Raw genomic sequence first — 15,511 nt, forward strand, 5'->3', positions numbered from 1 at the left:
TGACAGTGATTCGGGACAGTGAGAAAGCAAAATAAGAAGAAGGAAGAAGAGAGGTTTGCTAAGGTTCTGGAAAAACTCTCTGTCGATCAATTAAGAGGCTGTGTCGTTGAGCTCTTGGCTTCCTTCTGTCTTTGCATTTTGCTTCGTGACTGTAAGTTCATTTGTTCAATCCTTTAGCCACTGAACTCTGTAAGTCATTGTGCTTCATTTTCAAATCTATTCTGTGACTTTTGTGGAGAGGTTACTCCATCGAGATGGAGAAATACTTAGCCGAAATTTATCCGGGGTGTGATCTACCGAAAGATCAAGGGATCGTCCACCTTATGGACACGCCGAGGAGTAGGGGCAAGTTATCCCTGAACCTCGTACATCGTTTTGTTAGTGGTGGTTGTTTTCCTTCCTTGCATCAGTTTTCTTTTTGTTTATTTCCACTGTGCTAACAAAGTTTTGTGAGAAAATTGATTGAGTTTTAGAGGAGTCTATTCACACCCCTCTAGCCATCCAAAGGTCCTAACAACTAGGAGGAAAAGTTTTATTAGTCTTACATGATACTCGATTCTCAGATACTGAGAAAGCCATCATATGACTTATTGAGGTTGATATGAATGCTAATTTAGGCATTACTTGCTTATGTCCCAATTTTAATATGACTATACGTGATTTTGTAAAATATATTCAGATTCACATCCAAGAAAAAGGGTACGGACAATTTCAGGAGGATAACCTTCAATTAGATATTATTTTCTTAGAAAAACTAATGAATTATATGCATAATCACTTCAAAATCTCTGTTACAGACATGATTGAAGCTTTAACAACAAAAGACATATACTTTTTAAAACTAAGAGAATACAATTATGAAACCTTAGCATGATTAGAATAGAATATTAATTTACAAAACTATGACTCCACTTTAAAACTCACTACCTCACTTATGCATAAGGATAGAAATGATAAACTCTCTGTCAGGTTTTTAGGATATCAACCAACTTCAATGGCACCTGAAATAGAAACAGAAGAAGAATCAGTACCTCATTTAAACTTAATGAATCAAATAGTGACTTTAAAGACACAATTAGAAACTCAAACACACTTACTTGTTTCTTTAGGAAGAAAACATTTAGAATTAATAAAAACATATCTAGAACCCAAACCAATACTTGTTTCCAATAGAAAGAATCCTACAGAATAATCCTCCGCTACTTCTAAACCCTATGAAGTTAGGCTACCAGAAAGTACAATGAAAATGATAGACTATGGTCAAAGACATCCACTTAGAACTAGAATAGTACCATACATTAATTGTAGGATCGAAAAGTGTCAGGGGGGGGACAACGCTCGTGGCTTTCACTTTCGTTTTAAAATAATTGAGTAAACACGTAGCTGAATAAATAGAAATCAATAGCAAACACCAAGGATTTACTTGGTTTAGAGTCTGTGGTGACTCCTACTCCAAGGGCCACACATAAGAGTACTTTCGATGGACAATCACTATAGCTTCAGAAATATTACAAAAAGAGTACAACAATTAAAGTGCCACCAACTATTATACCGACAATAAAGAAATCTGAAATTGAGAACTTCTGGTCATTGGAGTAGTGTTAGGACTTTGCCTGATCGATTTGATAACCGCACACGGAAGAATTATTGCAAGTTACTGTTGTATCTGTGCTGCTGCTCGAACCAGCTTCAAACAGCCCATTGAGGGCGCCTCTAGCATCCATAGGAGGCGCCTCCAGCAAGGGTTTCTATCACCTCCGCGTCAATGCTGATAAGCTCCGCTTCCTTCGCTGCTTACCCACTCGAAGGTGCCTCCAAGCTCCATGGAGGGCGCCCTCCATCCAACGTTCAAGGCGCCTTCCATCTCCTTGGAAGGCGCCTTCACTCCTTGTTGCGTGAGGCTTTCATCCAAGGCACCCGAGGCACCTCCAAGTTCCATGGAGGGTGCCTCGAGTACTGTTCATCCAAGGGTTCCCTTGGGCAACTTCATTCCTACAAGACATATTAGTCCACAAACAAAGTATACCATACAAAACCAAGTTAGACCAATAATATAAGATAAATACAAGTATTTGACAGTCACCGGACTATCCGGTTATGACTTCGAGTTTCTCAGAAATTCTAGGTTGAACCGATGCCTACTGTTCCCTTATCGGAGAACGCACCCTCACCTACTGCACTCAGGAGAGTTTACCTATTGCCAGACCGGTCCTCCAGACCGAATGGACTTTTGCTCAGCGCCTGAGGCTCCCAGTCTTCATGCTGATCGTCTGCTCCATGACTCATCTAGACTTCCACCCGATTTGCGACACCAGGATTTCAACCAAGAGTCCCCGACTCTAAGATTTTGCTCGAAGCACTCGACTAGGGGTTTTCACCTGCCTAGAATCCACTAGGACTTTTACCTAAGACCACTTAGGACTTTCTTGCAATCTTATTCAAACTTGTCAGACAACAAATAACCTTAACTTTGAACCCTTTGACATAATCAAAACACAGCTTCAATCGTCTGGTTCTTCCCACACCAACACTAATAATAACCTCTTAGTTAGAACTACAGGAAAAAGAAGACCACTTGAAATGACGTTTTTTTGGCAAAGATGTAGTATTACTTAATATAACTGAATGTGATCCTCAGTTATATAATACTTACTTAGAACAATGGATAGTCTCTTTTAAAAGAGATTATCAAGCAAAGCATAAATGAATATAGAGACAGGAGAAGCTATGGTCCGAGTAGGAGAAAACTACATAGGAGATGTAGCAAGAGTCGTTTGGGAAGATTTTAAAAATCATTTCCTAGAAGAGGTAACTCGTATTGTCTCATAAGGCAATAATATACTTAATTTTTGTTATGTCATACATAGACTTTTAACTACCCGGGATGTTAATACCGGATTAGATATTAGGCAAAAATAAGCTATAAGAGACTTAGAACAACTCTAGTTATTTAATTGGAATTACATTAAAACCTTTTGTAACGACTTTTTAGCTCTCACAGCAGTCTCTGGTAATTATTGTCACTCGGCTTTAGGGGAAAGGTTGTTTAGTAAACTCTCAAGAGAAGTAAGTAAGGAAATTCATAAATCCTGGACTGACTTACATGTCCCAGCTGTATATGACAACATAGGTGTTCGTATACAACATATATTATCTACACTCAAGACAAAGTGCACTTATATTTAAATTCAAAAACAATTTAAGAACAAACAATATGGGTTTACAGTCAAATATATACTCCTCAACAATATGGCGGCCAACAAATACAAACAAGATACAAAAATTGCCAAAAACAAAGGAATCGATTATCAGCTCCTAAACCAAAATTTACTCCTAAAAAGACTTATTATATTAGAAAAAGTAAAGAACGAAAATCATTCTTAAACAAAGAAAAACATGTACGAAGGTTTAAACCAAAGAAAACATACACCAATATGATTACTTGTTTTGCCTGTCATAAACTTGGAAACTTATCATCCGCCGGTCTGGATAGAAAAAACTTATACAGCCGCAAAGCAGAAGTTATAGACAATACCAATTTTGACTTAGTCGAAGTCTAATCTAATGTTTCAAGTACATCTTCCATATACTCTATATGCTCTATTCTAGATCTCAAAAATATGTCACCTACTTTCCAAAAGAATTACTCATTAATCAATTCATTTTTAGATCCTACTTATGCTTCTAGTTCTGAGTCAGAAGAAGATCCCTTCGCAGATCCACTATTAGAAGAAACTTTGCATGACTTCCAACATTTTACTCTTATGTATCAGTTTACTCCACAAAATTTAACTGATCTACGGTTTGATCAAAGAATCTGTCCTCATGACTGGATACTTAAAGAAGACTCTGATAATATTCCTTGTTTTACTTGTGGATACTACTCTTCGATCCCCCAAAGAGGAACTTGTAAACTTTGAAAGAAACAATACTACAATTTATACCTTAATGCTATTTTTCAAATCAGTATTCCACAAATGCCTACAGTAAGACGGAGTACTAGAAATACATTATTAGAATCAAGGGTTTCTATTCTAGAAACTAGATTAAACTTGTCAGAAATTGAACTTGCTCTTCTTAAAGAAGGAACATATCCTCCCTCTACTGAACCAAGCCTTTCATCTTATATGCAAGACCCTTATCAGGACAAGGGGAAAAACCCTCTTATACTTGAGGAACCAACCACTTCTGAGTTTGTCTTTATTCAAACACTGAGCATCTGTAATACATACATTCCTATTGATATTCGAGTACAATGTACACTTAATATCCAAGGCCATGAACTTACTCTATATGCATTTTTAGACAGTGGAGCTACTACCTCCACTATTGATGAAGATTTGTTAACTTCCTTTATTCCTCCTACCCTTATTAAAACTACCAATACTCCTCTTCTGAGTACTCAATTTGATGGTCAGTAGTTAAGTTACCATAAATTTGTCAAAAATGCCCATGTACGATTTTTTACGAATTGTGGTGTTTTTAGTACACCCTTACTTCTTCCTTAATTATAGACTCGCCCGATGTCACATAAGACTATTTCTTTAATTTTAGGTCTTAATTTTCTTATTGCCCCTAATAGGGCCTTACTTCTTACTAAGGATGGGTGATGACTAAGGTTGACTAAGGTTCTTGTAGTGCTAATTAAGTCCCCGGGGTTATGGTGTCACGGTAGCACATCCAAGTTGTCACCAAGGTACCCACAGTTCGATCCTCAGCTATGGCGTATTTGCAGAAATTTTTTTCTCCAAATGGGGGTCGCAATCAAAAGATGTTGGGCTCTTGGGTTGCTCGTCGTACACGCCCGATTTATCCTAGTGACCGATGGAAAACTTTCGTAGGATCGGGTCGGTCATCCTAGGAATAACCAATGAAGCTAACTGAGATTATTATTTTTTTATCGTGCTAATTAAGATTTTAATGTTTATAATATCTTAAATAATATTGCTTCATATATAAATTCACTAATCTTTCAAAGATGTTAACAATAGCAATCTTATTCATCATTAAATTAAAATAAAACATATGGTTACAATCAAACAAATGAAAGCACATTAATTCTCACATGCATAACACTCATTATTCTCCATGGCCATACCTTAGAAGGTATGCTTGTAACTAAGGAATTATAAGAAGGAATATCAAAAATTCATCAAGAGTAATTGATAACTCTGCAATTGGCTCGTACAGTTCCTTGTTTCCCTGTGAGCACACCAATCTTACCCATCTTCACCATGGATGCGGCAAACTTCTTCTTAAACAAGTTGGGGTTTTTTGCATATTGAGACACCTTGTTAGAAGTTTCATCTGTTGACATCAAACTCTGGTCTGAGGTGAAGAGACCGCGGTGCGTTGTGACAGCCTTATAGAAGCTAGAGTCAAAGGTGAGGGGACTTTGTGGGTCCATATCCACTTCAGTGACCGTGTTCCCTGGAGGGCATTCCCGCTTCAACTTTTTAGCATATCCGGAGTCCAAACTTGGATCACCTTTTAAAGTTCCACTGTAGTTGTAAAGCCTATCTGCAAAAGCAGGACAATGTGCGACGCCAATGGTGTGCGCTCCTATGTAAACATCATAAAATGTTAGCACTTTTGTATCAAAATGGCTACCATATATGCTCTTCTTATCGATTACCTGAGAGAGTTACTAGGTCATCTCTGTTTAGACCTTTGCTATAAAACAAGGTAGTGAGTTGAGTGAGGTTGAATGTTGGAGGAGGGAGATCCACTGTTTCTTTTGCTATCGACTTTCTTCCATCTTTTCTACCTGATGGCACACTGTAGTACTTTCCTCCATACTACATTCATAAATCTCCATTATCATAGTTAAAACAATTTTATTAAATAACGAATAAACATACTATAAATTTTGAATTTGTTTACATGCACAATACTGTCTCTAGCCGCGAAGGCAATGATGTCAGCGCAAGAGACTGTTCTTTTGCAGGCAGCTTCCAAACGTTTTTTGATAGAATCGATCCCATCAAATACTTCATCCTCAAAGGTTTCGTTTGGTGGTGCATCTTTCTCTGCAATGTTGCCCTTTGTTGAGTCAACTAGAATCGAAGCTTCGCAACCCTATAATGCAATATTGTCAACTGATATCAAAACAACAGATTAATGGTAGTAAGTATATCCATATATGTATACTAACTCGGACGAAGCAGTCATGAAAGTGCAACCGAAGGAAGTCAGCACCAATGCCAGCATTGGCCTTAAAAGCCTTGTCGAGCTCCTCCTTCACAATATCCTCAGCTTTAGGGCAACTATCCGAGTAGAACCCTACTTTGATCTCAGAAGCCGAGCCTGCTAAGCTCATGCACAAGACAACAGCCAAAGAAAGCCACATTGAGCCTCCTCTTCCTAAAGCCATCTCCTACAAACTCTCTCTCAGTGATCCAATGTCGATCTCGTGTTGTTGATGTTGTTGTTGTGAAGGCCTTCCCCCATCCCTATTTATAGTCACCAATTTAATCAACTATTAATCCCATTACTCCACCAACTCCCATATGGTTGCTTATGGCTTCCACGCCCACTTGAAATTAAGCACAACCTTTTTTTTTATTGTTGTTATATTTCTTTATTGACTTTCTTCTTTATTGAAGCAATGCTACTAGCGTGCAAACTGGAACACTTGGAATCCTGATTATTTATTCATCACCTACTACTTGAGTACTTGGTGCCCGCCAGCAAATGCATTTAAAATTTTAATGCAGAGTTGACATGCTGGCATATAGTAACTGGTCAACTTCTTTTAGCCAAAAGAGACCAAAAAAAAAATAATAATTAACGAAAAACTTATATTAACATGATAAAACAGCCATGTGGTTGTTTCATATAGAAGAAGCTAATAGTTAAACAAAATGAATTCCCATGTGATGTTCCTAACTTTGTGCCCATATTTAAGTAATCAAATAGTTAACTTGAATTGCAAATTTAATTAATCAAATAATAATATGCCTGTAACTGGTTGACTTGGAATGGTATTAGTTACATGTGATGTTCCTAGCTTTCTGCCCATATTTATAGACACTATAATTTCTTTGAAGAATCCTTTTCGAACCGTCGGGTCAAAATATTAGTAATTGATACCATTGACTTACAAACTATGCGTTCAAATTTCGATTTGCACTTAATTCCCTCAATTTGACAGCCTGATCATGGCTTCACCGAGTTTCTTAATCCTCTTTATATAAATTTTGGTCCTAATAAATTTAACTATTTGACACATATTCATATTATATTATGCACAAGCATATCCAAAATGTAATTTTTTAAGTTACTAAAATCCTCTTAATCATTGACATCGGAACGAGAAAAAACCACGATATCCAGGACTAATGAAGAAGAAACATGTGTCACTCTTGTGATAAAGAAGAAGGTTCAAATGATACCTAAGGTAAAAGAGAAATCAAAAGAGGTCAGAACCTTGATACGAAAGGACAAAGAGCACATTGTGTGCTTCTTGTGTTATTAAAGAGGGCATTATCAAAATTAATATCCAAAGAGGAGGTCTTCAAGTAATAACAAGGGAGGAAGCTCAAATGAATGGGAAGCAAACCTAAGGTACTATTAGTTAATAGTATTTTTTTATATCATAAAATAAGCATGCTAGAAATAAGTTGTATGATTTAAGTGCTTATTAATATAAAAATAGAAAGCATGATAATCTTAAGAAACATTGTAAATCATATCATGTTAGAACAACCTTACTTAAGGATACGAAGATAGAAAATAATTTAAGCAAGAACCTTAAGCAATAAAAAAACATTCAAAGCAATTATGAAAAATCTAAATTTGAGAATTTAAAGATCAAAAATTAAATTTTGAGGGCAAGACTTGATAAATTGGAAAATACTCTAATGAAAATTACAAATGAAGTTAAATGGTCCAAAAAATGAAAAATCTAGGCTTAGATAGACAAGAGTCATCTAAGAGCAAGAAAGATTTGAGATACATACCTAAATCCAAGGAAAATATAATCTCATACCATAGAGTTCTATATAGCTATGAAATTAATCATAAGTCTAGGAGTGAAGTCAAGATTACAAGGGAAGTCATCTCTAGTGTAAATATCGAGGAGACTAGTATAGTTAAGGCTTCTAAGAAGTTTAGAAAAGTCGTTAGGAATGTATCCTTGAAAATTATCCCTAGTGCACACAAGGAGCTCCAATAGATATTGAGTTCCTAAGAGTATGATCTCTTCACACTAAATCAGTTTAAAGTGTGTCAGCTCTAATTGGAAGGGTAGTTAACCTAACCATGACGAAGTTGACACTTTAGGACATTGTCAAGGTATTATGATATCTTAAAAATAAAAATTCAACACTTATCTTGGACAAGTTTAAAGTGTGCCAATGAAAATTTGAGGTATTGAAATTACTCAAATTGGCACAAATAGAATACAATTCAAAAGTGTGCCAAGTTGGGATTTTGGCACATGCTAGGTAGATAGGGCCACCTATGTCAAATCGATAATTTGATTTAACGATTAGTTGATGACTCTTAGATGAAAATCTTGGTAGTTACTTTATGCTACAACTACCATATTTTAATGCCCTATCACATGCCATAACTTCATATCACATCATTCATATTGTCATGAAAAATGATACATGTCATGTTATACATATATCAAATGAAGGGGAAGCAAACCTAAGGTACTATTAGTTAATGGTATTTCTTTATATCATGAAACAAGCATGCTAGAAATAAGTTGTATGATTTTAATGCTTATTAATATGAAAATAGAAAGCATGATAATCTTAAGAAATATTGTAAATCATATCATGTTAAAATAACCTTACTTAAGGATAGAAAAGTAGAAAATAATTTAGGCAAGAATCCTAAGAAAGTTAGATATATTATTAAAAATAAAAACATTCAAAGAAATTATGACAAATCTAAATTTGAGAATTTAAAGATCAAAAATTAAGTTTTGAGGGTAAGACTTGATAAATTGGAAAATACTCTAAAGAAAATTACAGATAAAGTTAAATGGTCCAAAAAAGAAAAATCTAGGCTTAAATAGACAAGAGTTATCTAAGAGCAAGAAACATTTGAGATACAAACCTAAATCCAAGAAAAATATAGTCTCATACAATAGAATTCTATATAACTATGAAACTAATCATAAGTCTAGGAGTGAAGTCAAGATTACAAGGGAAGTCATCTCTAGTATAAATATTGAGGAGACTAGTATAACTAAGGCTTTTAAGAAGTTTAGGAAAGTCATTAGGAATGTATCTAGGAAAATTATCCCTAGTGAGTACCTAGTGTACCCAAGGAGCTCCAATAGATATTAAGTTCCTAAGAGTATGATCTCTTCACACTAAATAAATTTAGAATACGTCAACTCTAATTGAAAGGGTAGTTAATGTTGGATCATGAATTCGATAGAAGGGGGGGGGGTGAATATCGATTAAAAAAATATTTAGCGAGAGTACGCAGTGGAATAAACATGAAAACAACAACGCTAACACAAGTACTTTTTACTTGGTTCGGAGCCTTCGGCGACTCCTACTCCAAGGCCCGCACTCGTTGAGTGCTTTCGTTGGGCAATCCACTAGCCATTCGAAATGTTACAAATTAAAGTACAATTTCTTTAAAAAATATACCAACAATAAAAAGAAATGAAAAAGAGGTGCGCTGTCGGAGGAGCTTTGCAGCGTCGCAGGAGCGTAGCACGACAGAGTAATCGTTGGAAGATCTTATTGTTCGTTAATTTGCTCCAGCCTTCACCCTCCTTATATAGGAGGTTCAGGGTGCCCGGATCCCTTCGGAGCTCCCTGAATGTGACGTAACCGAGCCAACCAGGGTGCTCCACGTGGTGAAGCTTGTTGGGGATAAGTTTTGCATTCCGGGCGCCCGGATCCCTTCCGGGCGCCCGGGCCTTCACTTTACTAGCTACCTACATAAAAGTATTAGTCCGAGGTAAAATGCAAATTGCCCCTCCAAAATAAAGTATTAGCATAGCATAGTCATAAAAAGGAATAGTATAATAATTAGATTCTGTCTCACTAAGACCTGAATCTAGTCAAGATATCAACTTAGAGTTCCGAAATGGTTCTAAGTTGGATCGGCGCCTAAGTTCCCTTCCCGGGAACGCGTCCTCACAATCACTCCCCTCTAGTGACTTACCTTAACTTACCCGCCAGACGTCCGGTCAGCCCATCGACCCGTCTGGACTTCGTGCCAGCTATCTGGTCAGCCCGTCGACCTAGTTGGACTTCATGCCAAACGTCCGGTCAACCCTTCGACCCATCTGGACTTCGTGCCAGCTATCCAGTCGACCCGTCGACCAAGCTGGGCTTCGTACTAGCTATCCGATCGGCCCGTCGACCTAGCTGGGCTTTGTGTCAGACATCCGGTCAGCCCATCGACCTGTCTGGACTTCTCCTGCACACTTGATCAAAGTGTTTAGAACACAAATGAAACTAACTTAACCTACTTTGTCATTCATCAAAACTTGAGTTAGACTGTTAGTGCTAACCGCACCAACAATCTCCCCCTTCTTGATGTAATGACAACCTGGTTAAGTTAGTGAAAAATATGCAATTAAAATAATTAATTTGGTTTTAAAGTTAGCCTTTATTTTAAATTTTGTAGTTTGTTATTTAACTAACTTAACCACCTAACCCTCTCCCTTTGGCATTCATCAAAAATAAACATAGAACAAATGATAATTTAAAATGTAAGGAAGTCTACAAATATAAGTCAGATTAACTTAGGGGAGTTTAAACTAGAAACATAGAAAGATAACTTTTATTTTAAGCTTTTATCTTTTATCTTTTTTATAAAATAGCTAAGTTTGAAAAATAGTCAACTTTAGAAAGATAACTTAGAAAGATAACTTTGTAAATTTTTAAAGTAATTTTTCAAAGATGAACTTTACAAAATTAACCAATTTTTTTTTAAAAAATAAATTTTGCAAGTTTAAGACTCTTTGAAAGACTCAGTTTTTAAAGTTGAAAAGTTTAATTTTTTTAAAGCTAAGTAGAATATAATTTTCAAAACAAAGTATAAAAAATCTAAGTTACAAAACTGAGTAAAGTTTATTTTTCAAAATTAAGCTTGTAAAATCAAATTTTCAAATCTAAGTTTATAAGTTCCAAATTTCGAAACTAAGCAGATAAATATGATTTTCAAAATTAAGTTTGAAAATTTTAAAGTTCGAAACTAAATAAAACCAATTTTCAAACCTATGTTTAAAACAATCCAATTGAGTAAATCTAATTTTCAAAACTAAGTTTGGAAAATCCAAACAAAATTTTTGTAAAACTTAGTTTTATAAAAGTTAGTGTTAAAAAGATTTAAAATTTTATTAAAGAAATATTTTTCAAAAATTAATTTCAAAATAAGTATGAAAATAATTAATCCTCCCACTGCACCTGACATTACAAAAACTATCTAACCAATTAGTTACTTACTGACTATTAGAGGATAGCAACTTTCACTTGGTTAGTCAGATTAAGTCTAATTGTAATCAGTTAGTGTTTGACTAAACTGAATAACTTAACTTGATTAATGTCTGTTTTGTATTTAACGCCTAGACTTATGTCGATGCACGGAAATAAGCATCTAAAGTCCAGGCAATTTGCCTATGCATCTCACCCCTTTCTATGTTCGACAATCACAAACAAGGTAGTCCTAGTGTGTTGGTGAGATGCTCAAATTCTAGTCCTAGAGGAACATGTTTTCTAAGGGATTGACCTAGTCTAAGGCTAAAATTATTTTTGAAATTCTAAAAATGGGAAGTTTTGAAAATTTTAACCTAGAATTTAAAACCATTATTTTTTAAAACAGTTTTTGTAATTTAAGAGTCCTAGTCTATTAAACACATTCCTAGCTTCCGACGTAGATTGCTAAACTCACTTTTAGGGAGGGATTTGGTAAATATGTCAGCTAAGTTAGACTTAGACTCAATGTATTTGAGTTCAATGTCTCCTTTAGTGACATGATTCCTGATAAAGTGATGTATGATTTCAATGTGTTTAGTTCTTGAATGATGCACGAGATTTTTTGTTAAATTAATTGAGCTGATGTTGTCAATTAATACTTTTACATTTGTCAAGTTTAAATTAAAGTCTTTTAAAGTGTGCATAATCTATAATAGTTGTGTGGCACATTCTCCTATAGCTATATATTCTGACTCAGTTGTAGATAAAGCAACACAGTGTTACTTTTTAGTGTTACTTTTTACTAAACCAGTTGACAAGTGATGGACCTAGTAATTGACATCCACCACTTGTACTTTTGCGGTCTAACTTACACCCAATGTAATCTGTAATGCCCCGCCTTCTACTGACTAAGCTGTAAGGCCGGGGGTTACTTTACCCTATCTAACTATGGTGTGCGGGAAGCTGAACTAATTTAAAATTTCTACTAGTTGCTATAAAATCTGGAATTTATATTCCAGATACACTTTTATTGTTGTACATATGCTAAAGAAGGGAACCTAAACTTTCTATTTGATCAAGGAGTTGAAATCAGACTTTCCAATCGATCGGCTGATCGATTGGAGCTCCTTGATCGATCCACTGATCGATTCAACGTGCTACTTTGCACGGAGGTCAATTCTGAATCGATCGACTGATCGATCCAGCCTGGCCAATCGATCCGATAATCGATTCAGAGGCTCTCTGTTCACGGAAATTAAATTCTCGATCGATCGGCTGATCGATCCATGGCCGATCGATCGGCTGATCGATCCATGGCCGATCGATCAGCTGATCGATTCATCAGCTCTCTGTACGCGGCAGATCACTTCCCAATCGATCAGCTGATCGATTGGGGACCCTCCAATCGATCGGCTGATCGATTGGAGCTCTGATTTCTGCTGCATTTCAGTAATTTCGTGTACAACACGAATGTATCAACCACTAACCATTGTAATATTACTAAGCATGACATGATTCATAACTTACCGACTAACATCAAGGTAGCTAGCAGTCTAGGCATAGTATAGTGCATACTTTCACGATTCATAACATTTAGACATTCAAAAGGTGCGGAAAATAAAATATAAGGAGTTCTAATCCTTTAAACTTGCTAGTCTCCAATGGTCTTTATTCCAAGTTCCTTCTCACACACATCTTGACGCATTGCCCTCCAGCCTCCGCTAATCCATCTTCCCTTTACCTTTATCTACAGTATAAGGAAAAAGGAAACTATAAGCTTCGGAGCTTAGTAAAAATCATCTACCTCACAAAACATGCATTCGATGAAATCATGCTTTTTAAAAGATGCTATGCTGATATACATGATGAGAATCATACTAGAATACTGAAACATGGCAATCAACTACTAAACATAACTATTTATTGTATCAATAAGAAAACTAAACTGATACATAATCTAAGCTAATATTAATGTTAGGTTCATGCTGAAACTGTACCACATTCACATAACTGACTTGTGAAGTTTTGAAAACTATTTTCATAATAGATAAAAATACTAATCAAGCTGCTGATGGGCCCGGTGTTCGCTCTCCGCAAGTGTACGGAAATGTTGCAAGTAATATAAAAGATTATCGTATCCATAGGGACTGGAATAAGCACTAGAAATGTCTCAATGCGAATTAGCCAAACAACTATCCAATCGTTTCAAAAGCAAAGTAAGGTAAACAAATCTAATCTTAAAGATCAACAAACAAGAGTTTAGTGTTTTGGGTTATGATAAAGGGAGATTCTAGGAGTTTCGGTTTCTTTGTAGGATTTCTCGAATGTAAATGGTTCACCAATTCTTATCCCTCAATTGCCAAACATGTAGAAAGTTGTCGGTTCTCTCTTGCAATAGACAACCGGCTAAGGACTGAGAAATGTATCTAAATAGGATTAATTAGACATGAACTTATGTTGTCCTTACACAGAACTGCACCTATTACTATGCCTTCCTCGGATATCAACGTAGAAGCCCACGACTTATCAATCTATCAAGATACAAGAAACTAATCACAAAATCCATCCTACTCTCTTGAATATTCCTATTTCCTCTTCAAGATTGTCTCTCAAACGTCCTTACACGGGCTTGCACCTGTCACGTGGATCCCTCGGATGATCGAGTGAGAGTTTATCTTTACCAAGTCCATAAGAAATTCAAACAATTAATCAAGAATGAGAATTAAGCACGAATCATCTTTAATCATTCAAGATCTAATTGATACAAGCAAGATAATGTCATTGAAACAAGAGAATGACAAATCCATAAGAGATTACATCAATCCATCATACAAATACTCCCTTCATCCTAGAATACAAGATCTACTCCATGAATCGAGGAAGAAAACCCCAATCCAAGAAATTCCCAATCCAAGAAACCAAGAAAAGGGGGAAAGAGAAAACTTATCTACGAAGAAACTTCGTCTTCGGATCCAATCCTCGCTCCGGAGCCGGAATCGCCAAGAACTCCCCTTGAATCGCCCAGAAATCCTCCCAAGAATGGGAGGAAACCACCAAATCTTGCCTTCTCCCAAAGGGGGAGAGATCCCCTTTCAATTCATGAAGGAGGGTTTAAATAGAGGAGGGAATCGGGCGCCACACGGCCCCATGACACGGCCGTGTGAGATTCACACGGCCATGTCCAGTTCCTTCTCTGCCAAAACTGCATGGCCGTGTGGTTCACACGGCCACAGCCTGCTTAGTCTCTGGAAATGCTACACGGTCGTGTGGTGCACACGGCCACAGCTGTTGGTTGCTACTCGGAAAGCCTAGAGGTTCCACTGTACAAAAATTTTGTACAAAGGTCTGAACCTTTTCCTAGCTACCATGTGTTCTTTTAAATTAAATTTTGGATCGCCTGCGGAACTTAACACGTTTGATCCAAAACTTAATCTATTTGTTGTTTTAGGTTTTGACTTGGATCTCCTGCGGAACTTTACACGTTCGACCCAAATCACCTTAAGTTATTAATTCCATTAAATATTAATTTCCATAATTGGTTCCCAGTACTGACGTGGCGAGGCACATGGCCTTCTTGGATATGGGAGCAACCACCACCGACTAGACAAAACCTTTTATAGAAATCTAATATTTAATTTCCTAAAATAACTTTAGGTTAACCGAAAAGAACAATCAAATCACAAGGAAAAATAAAACAAAAGAACACAACTTCGAAAAACATATTCGAAATACTAGAATCGTAAGCCTCTTGTATTTGGTATTATTTCCAAAAATAACTAGTATGATGCGGAAAGAAAAAATACTAGTTATACCTTTAAGAAAGACCTCTTGATCTTCTACCGTATTCCTCTTCTAACCTCGGACGTTGTGTGGGCAACGATCTTCTGAGATGAGAATCCACCAAAGCACCTTCTTCTCCTTTCTTCAAGTTTCGGCCAAGCACAAAGCTTCCAAAAGATGAAGATCTTTTTCCACCAACCAAGCTCCAAGGGATACAAGCTTTCTCTCCTTCTTCTTCTTCTTCTCCAAGTAGTATCCGGCCACCACAAGAGCTCCAAGCAAATAGAGAAGGTTCGGCCACCACCAAGAGGAAGAGAGGAAGATGTTGGATC

At 36.4% G+C, this 15,511-nt stretch overlaps 1 protein-coding gene across 1 annotated transcript; it reads right to left on the reverse strand.

Moving 5' to 3' along the window:
• Positions 1-4,979: 4,979 nt before the first annotated feature.
• Positions 4,980-6,431, reverse strand: LOC122012741 (peroxidase 5-like). Its single transcript, XM_042569418.1, has 4 exons — positions 6,155-6,431; positions 5,884-6,078; positions 5,636-5,798; positions 4,980-5,562 (listed from the first exon to the last, which is right to left on the reverse strand). Exons 1-4 carry the CDS (start codon positions 6,371-6,373, stop codon positions 5,153-5,155), a joined length of 987 nt encoding a protein of 328 aa, XP_042425352.1. The 5' UTR covers positions 6,374-6,431; the 3' UTR covers positions 4,980-5,152.
• Positions 6,432-15,511: the final 9,080 nt, after the last annotated feature.

The sequence above is a fragment of the Zingiber officinale genome, chromosome 1B (assembly GCF_018446385.1).
Source record: "Zingiber officinale cultivar Zhangliang chromosome 1B, Zo_v1.1, whole genome shotgun sequence".
Lineage (NCBI taxonomy): Eukaryota > Viridiplantae > Streptophyta > Magnoliopsida > Zingiberales > Zingiberaceae > Zingiber > Zingiber officinale.

What these genes read in the sequence shown, in the direction of transcription:
- LOC122012741 (XM_042569418.1), bottom strand. Translation starts at nt 6,373, where the DNA reads ATGGCTTTAGGAAGAGGAGGCTCAATGTGGCTTTCTTTGGCTGTTGTC. An exon ending in TTCATGACTGCTTCGTCCGA is followed by an intron (nt 6,079 to 6,154) that starts GTTAGTATACAT and finishes ATTGCATTATAG; the next exon opens with GGTTGCGAAGCTTCGATTCT. An exon ending in CTAGAGACAGTATTGTGCAT is followed by an intron (nt 5,799 to 5,883) that starts GTAAACAAATTC and finishes TTATGAATGTAG; the next exon opens with TATGGAGGAAAGTACTACAG.